General features: G+C 40.4%; 1 protein-coding gene across 1 annotated transcript; it reads right to left on the bottom strand.

The window, feature by feature from the left end:
- Positions 1-2,529: 2,529 nt before the first annotated feature.
- Positions 2,530-4,752, bottom strand: LOC141761681 (uncharacterized). The gene is made up of 2 exons (XM_074625221.1): positions 4,559-4,752; positions 2,530-3,744 (listed from the first exon to the last, which is right to left on the bottom strand). Exon 2 carries the CDS (start codon positions 3,733-3,735, stop codon positions 2,851-2,853), a length of 885 nt encoding a protein of 294 aa, XP_074481322.1. The 5' UTR covers positions 3,736-3,744; positions 4,559-4,752; the 3' UTR covers positions 2,530-2,850.
- Between the last annotated feature and the right edge of the window lie 7,627 nt (positions 4,753-12,379).

The raw sequence follows: 12,379 nt of genomic DNA, 5'->3' as shown, positions 1-12,379 counted from the left end.
TCATTTTCCAAAGAAATTCATACATAACCAAAAGTGATTCATATCTAACCTTTAAGTGAATGTTGTCATATATATCCCACAAAATCAATTTGTATGTAACCAGTTAGAATAAAGAGAGACAAATGCCATGTAGACAGGAGGTTGCGGTGGATGGGTATTGTATTTTAATATTTAACTTATTGTATTGTAATATTTTAACTTTTATGCGCGTCTAAAAACCGCTAGGAAAACACGCTGCAAGTGAGGAGCAAACCCTGACTCTTACCCATTAGAAAGTTTTAATCTTGGGTTCACAAGTAATAAAAGCAAAGGATTTTCACTTTATTTTGAGTCCAAAATGTCCCTTTTAGCAGTCTGATAAATATGGACCCTGGTTTGTCAGCATGATGGGAATAAGATGATGAAAACACATGAAAACACTCAAAATGAAGTTTCTATTGTGTAGAAACTGAAGCAAACACACTTCATATGCAAAGTTGTCAGAATAAAGTGATACAGAGCTTTAATATTCAGTCATTCATTAAAATCGTTGAACAACAGCCATTTGAAATAGTTTGATTTCATTGAGTTTAACAGTAGAACCCAAATACCATTGATATTTTCTGATATTACCGGCAGTATTACTGTGATATAATAATCACATTGTTTTATATAGAAAAAGAGAACTAACTGTTTCAATTGTCCTCCCAGTTGGACAGTGCTTGTGCAATAATTAACTGTGAAGAGTCATATTCCAAAGAATTTTTTATTTCCAAATACCATATCAAAGGTCAAAGAGTTGGCTGTTAACAGGCTGGTTATGTACAGACAAACACTTAATCTAACGTGAATCAATCAGATATGTATAGAAGTCTGGATAAGCAATATCCGTCCACTACAATCAACCTTAATTTATTATGGTATTGCGAACGCTCAGGTTCAGGCAAGGTCACAAAATAATTATTAGACATGCGTATAAAACAAACATTTGTATGACAAGAGATGAATGCAAAAGTACAATCCAAACACACGTCAAATTGCATTGAAGTCGATGGGATCTTTGGTTTTCTATCCCCCAAAAGGGGGCGTCTTGACTTTTTGCGAAGTACCCGTTATGTTCTTGTCTGATGTATGCATTAAAATTAATATTTTATCTTTATTAATGTAAACTTATACCTAATGACTGGTATTGCATTGAAGAGAACTTTTGTGGGACGGGCAGTAGCCTACTACCTATCGAACATGCATGTGTCCCAGAGACGCCATTTTGCAAAAAGTAGAAAAACTCGAAAGTTGCCTTGAATGAACCAATTCGGATCAATAATGTGTAGTAAATGAAACAACTAGTTAGAGAAATCAAAGTCCTACGTTGCAAACATTCATTTCCTGGAGACTTACCATTGTCAGGGAAGCGTAACACCCACCCTACGGTCCCCCACCGCAGGTTAGGGTTAGGGCTGTCAGCACTTGTTGCACCGATAGCTGCTAGCCGTCGGCTCAGACACCTCAGTGTTCATGCACGTAAATCCGGCGCTACGGGTTATAGCTGCTGCGGTAGTGGGCCAATCACACGCCGCAATAAATCAAACAACGCTTGTGGTGATTGGCTACAAGCAAATGGTCCTTCTTTTCTAGATCAGGGCACAAAAAGGATCGATTACAGTTTGACTGGAGAAGTTTCGATACTACAGGTGAGCAGGAGTGTGAGGTGAGTGCAGGACTAATGAGGTGACAGGTGAACGTGATCAGGGCTGGGCACACAATCGAAAAGGCGGGAAAACACACAAAGACAGGAAGTAAAATCCAAACATGCCACATGAGGAGTGAACTTTCAAAATAAAACAGGAAACAGACTAAACAAAAACCCAAGGCCATGACACTATTATCATGTACAGTTTAGCTGATTTGCAGAATCTAGAAGGATAGGCTATATGTTCTAACATAGAACTGGCACGGCTAAAAAGTAGTTGTGTTAAAGTTAAGGCTGTCAAAGTTAACATGATAATTGCACGTTCATGCGAATTCGCCAATTTCTTTAACGCTTTAACGCAACTTGAGATTTTAGGTTGTAGTGGGCTCAGTTTTAAAGCTAGATGCCATGTCATACTAGCTTGTCATGAGGGACGCTAAATAACGCTCCGAAGTTACACTAAATGTTGGCGAGGAAAAACATTTTTTATGCTAAATTTGGTTTCTGGACAATATTTTCATTGTTTTGTGTTGTTAATTGATCTCACATAATAAATATATACATATATTTGCATAAAGCAAGCATATTTGCCCACTCTGATGTTGATAATAATGTTAAATACTTGACCAATCTCCTTTTAAGGTATATTTTGAACAGATAAAAAATCTGCGATTGACAACCCTAGTTGATTGAATTTTTCTGTGAACAATATCAGTATCAACTTTCTTGTACTTTTCTTTTTCACATAAAAATGTCCCTTTTAGTAGTTTGATAAATATGTGCCCTGGTTTGTCAGCATGATGGGAATAAGGTAACAATAAAGTAAAGCTTCTATTTTGTAGAGAGTGATGCAAACACAGTTCTCATGCAAAGTTGTCTTTATTGATGAAGCAGGAAATGTGCAGAATAAAGTGATACAGAGCCTTAATATTCAATCATTCATTAACATTGGTGTTGAACAGCCATTTGATATAGTTTGATTTCATTGAGTTTAACAGTACAACACATATACCATTGATACTTTCTGATTTCACCGGTAGTATTACTGTAATATAATTAATCACATTGTTTTATATAGAAAAAGAGAAAAAGGATTATAGCCGCCATCATCAAAATGATTTAACATTGTGAGTGTTGGGGATTCTCAGCTGTGCCACCATCAGCAAGACTCTCTCAGGCTTTCACTGATTAAAACACAGGTACTCAATGTTGCCTTTAGTGCCCGCGTTGAGATTTTTCTCAATAACAGCGATGCCAGCCTTCTTGTACACTGGAACGGCAGCAGTGTTGAGGACCAGGGTGATGGCCTTGATGGGCTTGCCAGACTCCTCTCTCTTGTACCACAGGTACAGCGGGTGGCTTCCGATCCACTCGTGGAAGTTTATATTCACTGGCTGGTATTCCTGCTGCTGAAGGGCCTGAAACTCGGATTCAGTGGTGGAGACTTTCAGATCGCTGAGTGCACGCTTGGGATCGGTGGTCTGACGGTACCAGATGAAAGTGTATCCTCTTCCCACACCCCTGCGAGCGTCTTCATCCACACGGATGTAACCTTTCTTAATGTACTCTTCATCGGATTTGAAGGAATCGGTGACGGCGACGTCGGTGATGTAGGTTGGATTCTCTCTCTTCACCCACATGTAGAGCCAGTCCCCTCCAGCCCTGCGTTTCAGATCACAGGCCAGTTTCTCCCAGCCTTGTTGAAACATCTGGACTTCCGCTTCTGCAGTTGTAGTGAAACCAAGCTCCACTATGGGAGTATCATACGGTCCGGACCCTTGGAAGAACCAAATGTAGATGGGATCAGCTCCTGGTGCTGGAATGATTGGATTAGGGAGCTTTATGTACCCTGCTTTGATCAATCCAACACTCATCTCAATGTTGAATGTGAGTTGAATCCTGGTGATTGGCGCATGGTCGCTTTCTTTTTTGAACCAAACATGGCTGCCATTTCCTTCTTCCCCTTTGTTCAGATTAACATCGATTTTATTGAAGCCATGTGAGAGGAGGTTTTGCTCATCAGCTCCGTGATGGTGCACATCAAGGTGTGTGATGTAGTTGGCCATTGTGGGTAACTGCATTAAAGAAAGACAAATCATGAGTAAACAGAATATGACAAATTACCAGCATGACTGTGCCTTTTCGGGTATACTATACATACTTTTAAGGTATGTTTTTATGACTAAAATGTTCTATAAATCAGGCTATGAATGATATCTGAACAAACCCCTCTGTGAAAACCTTCAGAATATAGTTGGTAATGAAACTGGAAGGTTTGGTGGATGTAAGTGCTGCTGAAGTGGAGATTTCTGACCCAGTGTCTGAGAAAAAACTCATTTAGAGAAAACAGCCTTTTGTATAATTCATAAGATTTTGAAAACGCTACAAGCGAATAGGGTGAATGTTTTTTAACTCATAGGTATCACCATGAAACGTCCCCAGTTGATTACTTACATTCAGACAATTATTTTTTGTATCACAAGTTTTCTGAAATTGTAAGTTTAAATATGCAAATGAGGCATTATCTAATGATAACTTTTGGTGAATTTAGGAGAAATCTACAAACACAAATAGACAAAGTAGTAAAATAAACACCTAAATGTGTTTTTTGGATGTTTTCTTTCCACTAGTCTGAAAGAAGAAGAAAAATAACCCAAAATCTCAAAACTGACCAGTGCATGATCTGAAATAGAAAAATGAATCGTCTACATCAAGAAAATAATACATTTTACCTAAATGTGTATTTTGGATGTTTTCTTTTCATTGGTCTGAAAGAAGACATGTTATGGAAGCAAAATAGCCTCAAATCTCAAAATTGTCAAGTGCATGATCTGAAATAGATAAATGAATGGTCTACATCAAGGAAATAATAAACTCTTAAAGACTTACGTGTCTGTTGACAGTCGGTGATCGGCAGTAAGAAGTCAGCTGGTCTTCTGAATTCTGTTGTACTTGACCACAAGTTAGCTGCCTTTATATACAGAACAGAGATGCTCTGGCTCATTGTGGAAAGTACCAGTGAGGACTCATTTTCCAAAGAAATGAGAAAAATAGCTCACCTTTTCCCACGCCCTGGGTGCGTTTATTGTTACTCATTTCAAGTTCAATGCAGCAAAAAGTTTCAGTCTGGATAAAACATAATATCTTAATATTTTAAATCATGTCTTTAGGGTGAACCGGTCCAACCTTCCATGTACGAGTTAGCTACAATGGGCGCAGGCTGTTCTCATACACCGTTCATAGCTAAACCAAAGAAAAGCAATAATTCATATATATCCCACAAAATCAATTTGTATGTAATCCATGTAATTGTGAACCAGGAAGTATAAAGATGTTGATTGACGATCTTTACCTGAACCCAACTAAGTAGTTTTGTTGCCTAAACCTAACTACCGGTTACAGCAGCGTAACATAATTGTGATTGGCCCCAGTGCAATTTTTTTTCTTGGGCCAGCGGCCCAAACACAAGTTCTCGCTCGGTGCGCGCACATGCACGTACACACAAAACCACTCCAGACAATTGTTATGCTACCATGAAGAGGCTCACCATGCAACTCCCATCCTGCAAACCAGCTTTAGCTCAGCATCACGGACTGCAGCCGGAGAGCCAAGTTTATTTACCAGCGTGCCTTGGACTCAGCGGCCAAATGTTCTCACAGACACAGACTACAGTAGGTGCATCCATGTGTACGCACTCACGTCGTACTCAGGACGCATGAGGGTAACCCCTCACTGTGTGAGATAAGGAAGATGACACAGTTATGTTTCAACTTTTTAGCTGTAATCTCAGCTGTCTAAAACCCTCTACAGCCTCCGGCCCTCTCTGTCCTGCTGTTATTACAAACATGTCTGAAGTGAACTAACTGTGTCCCCTCAACTAGTCCATGGCAGCCCAATGTCACGGGAAGGCGTATAAATAGCAGAACATTACAGGACAGGACATTCCACATGTCATTTTAGGCATTTTAGGCACTTCGGGTGTCATTTGTACGCCATGCAACAAAACTACATTAACGTCCGCAGTTAGGTTTAGGAAAAATGTCATGCTTGGGCTTCAAATAACTACGTAAACTTAGTAAAAAATGTACGGAAACAATGTAGAAAGTACGGAAAACACGACACAAACATTACTAAAGAACATGTCACAAACGTACAAGACAAAACACCGGTCTGGAACATCGTCTCCTGGCTGGATATCCTGTGCTTGTTGGACCCATCCAGGGGCATTTCAGCACCCCTAAAAAATAATTCTCAAAGCCTCTGAGACCGCCGACACTACTGTTTTTATTTGGTATCATATGAAACGAGAAAACCTGAGGAATCCATTGGTACCAACCATGTCATACCAGCATGTCGGGAAGGAGGTTAGATAATGCTGCAAATTAGGCTCAATTTTGGAAAGGGAAAACTGTCATGGCCATTTTCAAAGGGGTCCCTTGACCTCTGACCTCAAGATATGTGAATGAAAATAGGTTCTAGTCAAAAAACATTTAGTTTAATGCATGCATTTATAACTCATCTTTTTGTCTTAACTTTCAGTTATTTGCTTAATCTTTGATTACTTCCTTGTACCAGTTGGTCGATTAATGTGCAATCATTACTTGTGAGGAGTCATATTCCAAAGAATTTTTCTTTAACCAAATACCGCATCAGTGGTAAAATAAATATATTAACTTACTAAACGACATGATTAACAATTCCTCTCTTGCCTTATTTGCAGCAGCCGTGTTGTTTTTTTGCCGTAATGTTTTTTTAATATTCTTCAAAGCTAACCATTATAACGTCCTGGGGTCTCATTAATAAAACAGTGCGTAGGATCCATATGAAAACATGTACGTGCGCACAAAAGCCGAAACTGGCGTGCTAATTTACGGGTGGAGGTGACTGGAGGAAGCAGAGTGTGTGTGATCGCACTGGAGACAATCTGATAGCTGCATCGGATAGCTGTTTTCATTTTGTCCATATATACTGTATCTGTCCCTATCTAATAAACCATACATAAATGAATAAGTTATGTCTTGTTCACTACAGCGATTTATCACAAAACAACTTTAGGAAAACTAAAATCATACTTGGACATATATGCACACTATTAGAAGATGTTATTAAAACTATTGGCGCTCTGTTCTGCACATTCTTTAATGCTATATGATGTAATCTTGTATTTCTACAGCCGATGATGATTTCAACAACTGCGTTGCTTCACAGTTGACCATGAGTGTGTGGCCATCCTCTGACCTCCGGAGGTGGGGTGGGGACATGATGGTGACACAGCGCTGATGAAATACTGAGCGGAATTTGATTTGAGAGTTGAGTTGGTTTATATCTTTTACATTTGTGAGGTGCTTATGGAACAGTTATGGCTCACTAGCACAAATAACACTGCTGCTTTAAATGTTTATGATAAAGTGGATCTATAAGTAACGTGTGATATGAAGTGAAGTTAAATATGTGAGATATATCTCACATTTAATGTCTACAGTCTGGTTTCAATTCACCACCTCACCACCTGCGTCGCCAGTTTCCCCTAACCTCGTTGCCTCCGTAACGTGCGTACGCATGGGTCAAAGTTTCCGTAGCGGTGCGCACATTCTCCCGTCAAGTTTGTTTTTATAGATCACAACTTTTGTGTGGGAAGTGGAGACCGCTGTTCCTTTTGACTGAAGTAGGCAGCATGCGATTGGTCCATTTTGTGCGGTAGAGGACTCAAATGACGCGCCAAAAGCCCCCTTTTATGGGAATGCGCACAGAGCCTGAAGAAAACCTGCGTTAACAAAGAAAGTTGATAACCACCGTTAAATTATACCCATTATCTCCGATTGGGTTTTAGGTTTTGTCGAGCCAGCTAATGCAAAGAAAGTGCACATGTTAGGACATGTGGCTCAGGGGTCTCATTTATAAAACAGTGCGTAGGATCCACACTAAAAATGTACGTGCGCATAAGAATAAAAAAATCAGACTTATAAAACTGCGTACGCAAACCTGCAGGCAATGTTCCCTTTATAAATCAGAGCCCACCTGGGAATGTGCGCACGTGGATCAGCCTCATATTCCGCACTCTACACGCCCACATTCAACCATAAATGGTCGATGCAAAGCACCTCGTGAATGTTTCTGCATAGTAATGGGCCTGTTGATCGGTGGATCTTTACGGTGAATCACCGCAACTACCGAGAGGAAGACCAAGAAAAGTTTTTTTCTGACACAGAGATGGAGGTGTTTGTGGGCGACGTGGTCCCTGAACACTCGTTCACTCCTAATTCTTTCCTTCCTCGCAGTAACAGTGTACCCGGCATGCAGCATGTTACGAGTGTCACCACAGTGTTTATATGTTTACAGCAATCAGACTGATCGATTCACAACTTTCCAAAATGATCGTGACAATCAGTAATATCCCCCCACCTGGATATCATTAGAAAAAAGAAGTTTGATAGGTGAACACAATTTATTTATCCATTTAAAGGGACTGTTTGTAAGAATCACAAATTGGTTGTAACAGAGACAACTGTGGCCGTTAAGTCAACAAAAGTCAGCGTCCTGTTGCTCGTGCTCGCACGTGTGCATGTGCTACCTGAATATGAGCGAGCATCCGTCAAAACAGTGAGGCGACACACGTCAGCTCAAACCACAATATCACTCTATATTTCAGCTGCTTGGCAGTAATGTTAGCTGACCAGACGAAGGTCTCTCCATGAATCATTGCTGATCCTAGCGTTGGCTTTTCCTGCCTCAGCCTGCCGACAGTGGGCACCCGGTCGGAGACGATAACGTTTCTCTCTGCGGAGCCCCGTCACTTCACAAGACACGGGAAACCTCTGTTGGTCTGGAGGAGCTGCAGCAGTTATTTCTGCACAAACGTCCACTGAATATTCACTAGATATTCTCGGAGCTAAACTAACTCTTCTGCAGTGTGTAGTGTGCGCACATGCATGTGTAGAGATGGAGCGAGAGAACGAGAACGAGTGCGGTGTGTGAGTGAAGGCAGGCAGAGGAGCAGAGTACAGCAGAGACCCCGGCCCTGGAGACCAAAGCTACGGTCTCCTCCGCGTCCTCCGAACCGCGGCCAACACTGTTTTGCAAGGCGGGTTTCACTAGATATAACTTTATTGTTTCGTTGCTTCCGTGTAGTTTGTGTTGGAGTCTGAGTCCGAACAGCGTAGCCACACGCGAGCGCGCATGGGACACCGACCCTCAATGATTTATATGTGTAAGAACTTACAAACAGTCCCTTTAAGTTTTTATGGGGAACTTGGCCTGCATTATGATTAGGACTGATTTTGATAACGAGAATATGGAGAGTAACGATTGTGTGAGAGCTGTCACTGGCTTTATATCCTCACTTTGCTAATTTACGGGTGGAGGTGAGTAGAGGAAGCAGAGTCAGTCTGATAGCTGTTTTCATTTAGTCCATGTATACTGTATCTGTCCCTATCTAATAAACCATAAATAAATGAATAAGTCATGTTTTGTTCACGGTGGCGATTTATCACACAACAACTTTATGAAAACTAAAATCATACTTGGAGATATATGCACACTATTAGAAGATGTTATCAAAACTATTGGCGCTCTATTCTGCCATTCTTTAATGCTATATGATGTAATCTTTGATTTCTACAGCCGATGATGATTTCAACAGCTGCATTGCTTCACAGTTGACCACAAGTGCCTGGCCGTCCTCTGACCTCCGGAGTTGGGAGGGGGACGTGATGGTGACACAGCGATGATGAAATACTGAGCGGAATTTGATTTGAGAGTTGAGTTGGTTAATATCTTTTACATTTGTGAGGTGCTTATGGAACAGTTATGGCTCTATGACGATACTTTAATAACGAAAAAAGTCTTACAGATTGAAAAAGGCAGGCAGGTTCACCTGGCAGATACCATAGTCTGTATAAAAGAAGTAGACGTAGTCAGCGTGACGTCACCCATTGGTTTGTGAACTGACGTTTTGAAGCCTTCTGCATTTTGGCCGTCGACATCTTGTTTTTTTTGTGACACGAGAGGGTGGCACTACGTACAACCGAACGCTGAATAAGACATTTTTAGGCGACCAAAAATGTAATAATTAACTGTCATGAACTGAAAACACACTGTGAAAGGGTTAAAGTTGTAAGACGAAAACACAGACAACTCCCAGACCAGACAACGCCGTGGTAGCGACCTGTCAATCACAAGGTAGCCACGCCCTAAAGCATCCTCTGCTTTATGGTCTAATTGACTCTAAATGGGACCATCATTTACTAAATGAACATCATGCTGTATTGAAGAAGACTTGAAACTAGCGATTGAGACCATAAACTCATGTTTACAATGTTTACTGAGGTAATAAATCAAGAGAGAAGTAGGCTCATTTTCTCATAGACTTCTATACAATCAGACTTCTTTTTGCAACCAGAGGAGTCGCCCCCTGCTGGCTGTTAGAAAGAATACAGGTTTAAGGCACTTCAGCATTGGCTTCACTTTTCAGGAGTTGCCAAGTGGCAGAAACAAACAAAACTCCTCACAGCAACAAAAGAGACAAACCCACAAAGGAACTGAGGGTGTAGGGACCGGATTGGAATTGAATGAAGCAATCTTCTGTAAGGCGTTTACAGGGTATAAATACAGCGGCCACTTCGGGACAAACTTCACGTTACATCAATGCCTATTTCTCACCTCAAATGTTTTCAGAATCATCTTGTGGTGCAGAAAGTTTGGGACCCGGCTCACATGACCAGAGCACAGCCAATAGGAACGCTCTCTGTCTCTCTGAAATGACCTGTGATTGGTCAAAGTCTCCCAACACGGGCTAGATTTTCTAAAGCCTGATAACAGAGCCATGAGGAGGTGCAGAAGTCTCTCAGAACACTTTGAATTACAATACGCTGAAAGGTTATAATGGAATTGCTGCCCAATGATGCCAAAAATATACTGCCTACTGCTGGTTTAACTAAGAATTACTCATATATATGGGACCTATATTGTCCTTTAAAAATAAAATATGAATCAAATGTGTGGTCAATACTAGCGGTTTCTCTGTGACCAAATAAATAAGTCAGAAAAATGCATTTATTTGTAATCTCACACACATTATGCTGCCTTTGACTAATAGCAGCTTTTCCCCCTCAGACAGCTCGTTAGATAAAACATCAGTCAACCCATGAAAATCATAAAACAGAGTCACGTGGCGAAGTCTCATTTTGGATATATACTTTTATTTTATTCAGCTACAGTGATAAGTGATAACCTTCTATTAGAATTACAAAAAAAGAAACATAAAATCAGTTTTTCTATACCCGTGTGGTACTTCTTTTTTTTCCCTCGCTCTGACGTGACGACTGCAGAGGTAGTGGAGAGACGGTTTGTTTTAATGCCGTACGGTGTGGTCGCCCTGATGAGAGAGAGCACATGGTGGTGCGTCTGCTACTGGAAGGACGGTACAGTATATAACGGACTGGAGTTCACTGCTGAGACAGACTACAGTGCTGAGGTCCAGACTGTCCTAAAAAAGTGTTCACACAGAAATATTTGCATCCTATAAACACAAAGAAAATAACTTATAAATATTAAGACTACATCTGGTGTTATTATTTGCAGATCGGAGTGAAGTTTGGGTGCTACATAAGTAAGACACATACAATCAGTAGGGCAGGAATTGAACCTAAATGTCACAGTTTGAGCAACGTAAGACCATTTTTACCGCGTTCGCACCTGTTTTATAACGGCAAGTGTAGCACAATAAGGCACAGAGATGTTATCAACAGTCCTGCAGCCTCCCAGTAGCAAACCACCTCGTATACAATTCTTCTTCTTACCACATCAATCCAGAAACAAATATCTAGTTTGTTCAAGAAGTTGCAAGATTTAGTTCTGCAGATTGGAATTTTGTTAAGCAATAAAACACTTAAATGGAGGCAGATATGATCCCGTTGGCTCAGAAGGGAAAGGAGGGCAGAGATTATAGCTTATTTTAAAAAATCGGCGTTTTCCAAATGGAGTTTTGAATGTGAAAATCCAAAATCAGAATTCTGATCCAAATAAAAACATTCAATTTCATCCAGGTCCAGAACTAAAGATTATAAAAACTATATTTCCTCGACTCCGAACTTCATGATCGGACCCGTGTGAATGTTCGAAACTATCAGATAAACACCGTGTTAGCCGACGACTGCGTGTAAATCCTATACAGGAAACTTAAGTGACATCTCTTCCAGGAACCTTTACATATTGCTTCCACATATCAGGAGGAAAAAAACTACAGTAGTTAATAAAACAGTTTTCAGCCAGAGCATTTCCTAAAGGGAACACTTCCTTTATCAAACAACACGTATGTGCGTGTACAGAAATAATCCAAGAGGGGTTAAAGTATTTCATATTCTTTTAACCTCTCTCTGCTAAATTTGGTCTTACCTCAAAAATAAACGTATTTCTAAATATACTGTACACATAAAAAGAAAGAAACACAAATATTCAGGAGATGCTATGCAATATAACTGATAAGGCTATCGGTGCATCAATTATCTCCGCTTGGATTTAACCCACCCTGAGACCCGCGATCCCGACCAACTTTACTGTCTTTCAGAGGCTGTAGCAGGTTCACTTTTACAGCTAGAGTGAAGGTACATGTATCATATGGAAGTAGAAAACCTAAGGAAGATATTGGTGACAATCATGTCATGCCAGCTTATCAAGAAGGAGGCTGAATAACGCTCCAAGTTTAGGCTAAAT

Source organism: Sebastes fasciatus, chromosome 23 (assembly GCF_043250625.1).
Source record: "Sebastes fasciatus isolate fSebFas1 chromosome 23, fSebFas1.pri, whole genome shotgun sequence".
NCBI lineage: Eukaryota > Metazoa > Chordata > Actinopteri > Perciformes > Sebastidae > Sebastes > Sebastes fasciatus.
The sequence above is the reverse complement of the archived record's forward strand: the minus strand, read 5'-3'. Positions and strand labels throughout refer to the sequence as shown.

What these genes read in the sequence shown, in the direction of transcription:
- LOC141761681 (XM_074625221.1), bottom strand. Translation starts at nt 3,735, where the DNA reads ATGGCCAACTACATCACACACCTTGATGTGCACCATCACGGAGCTGAT.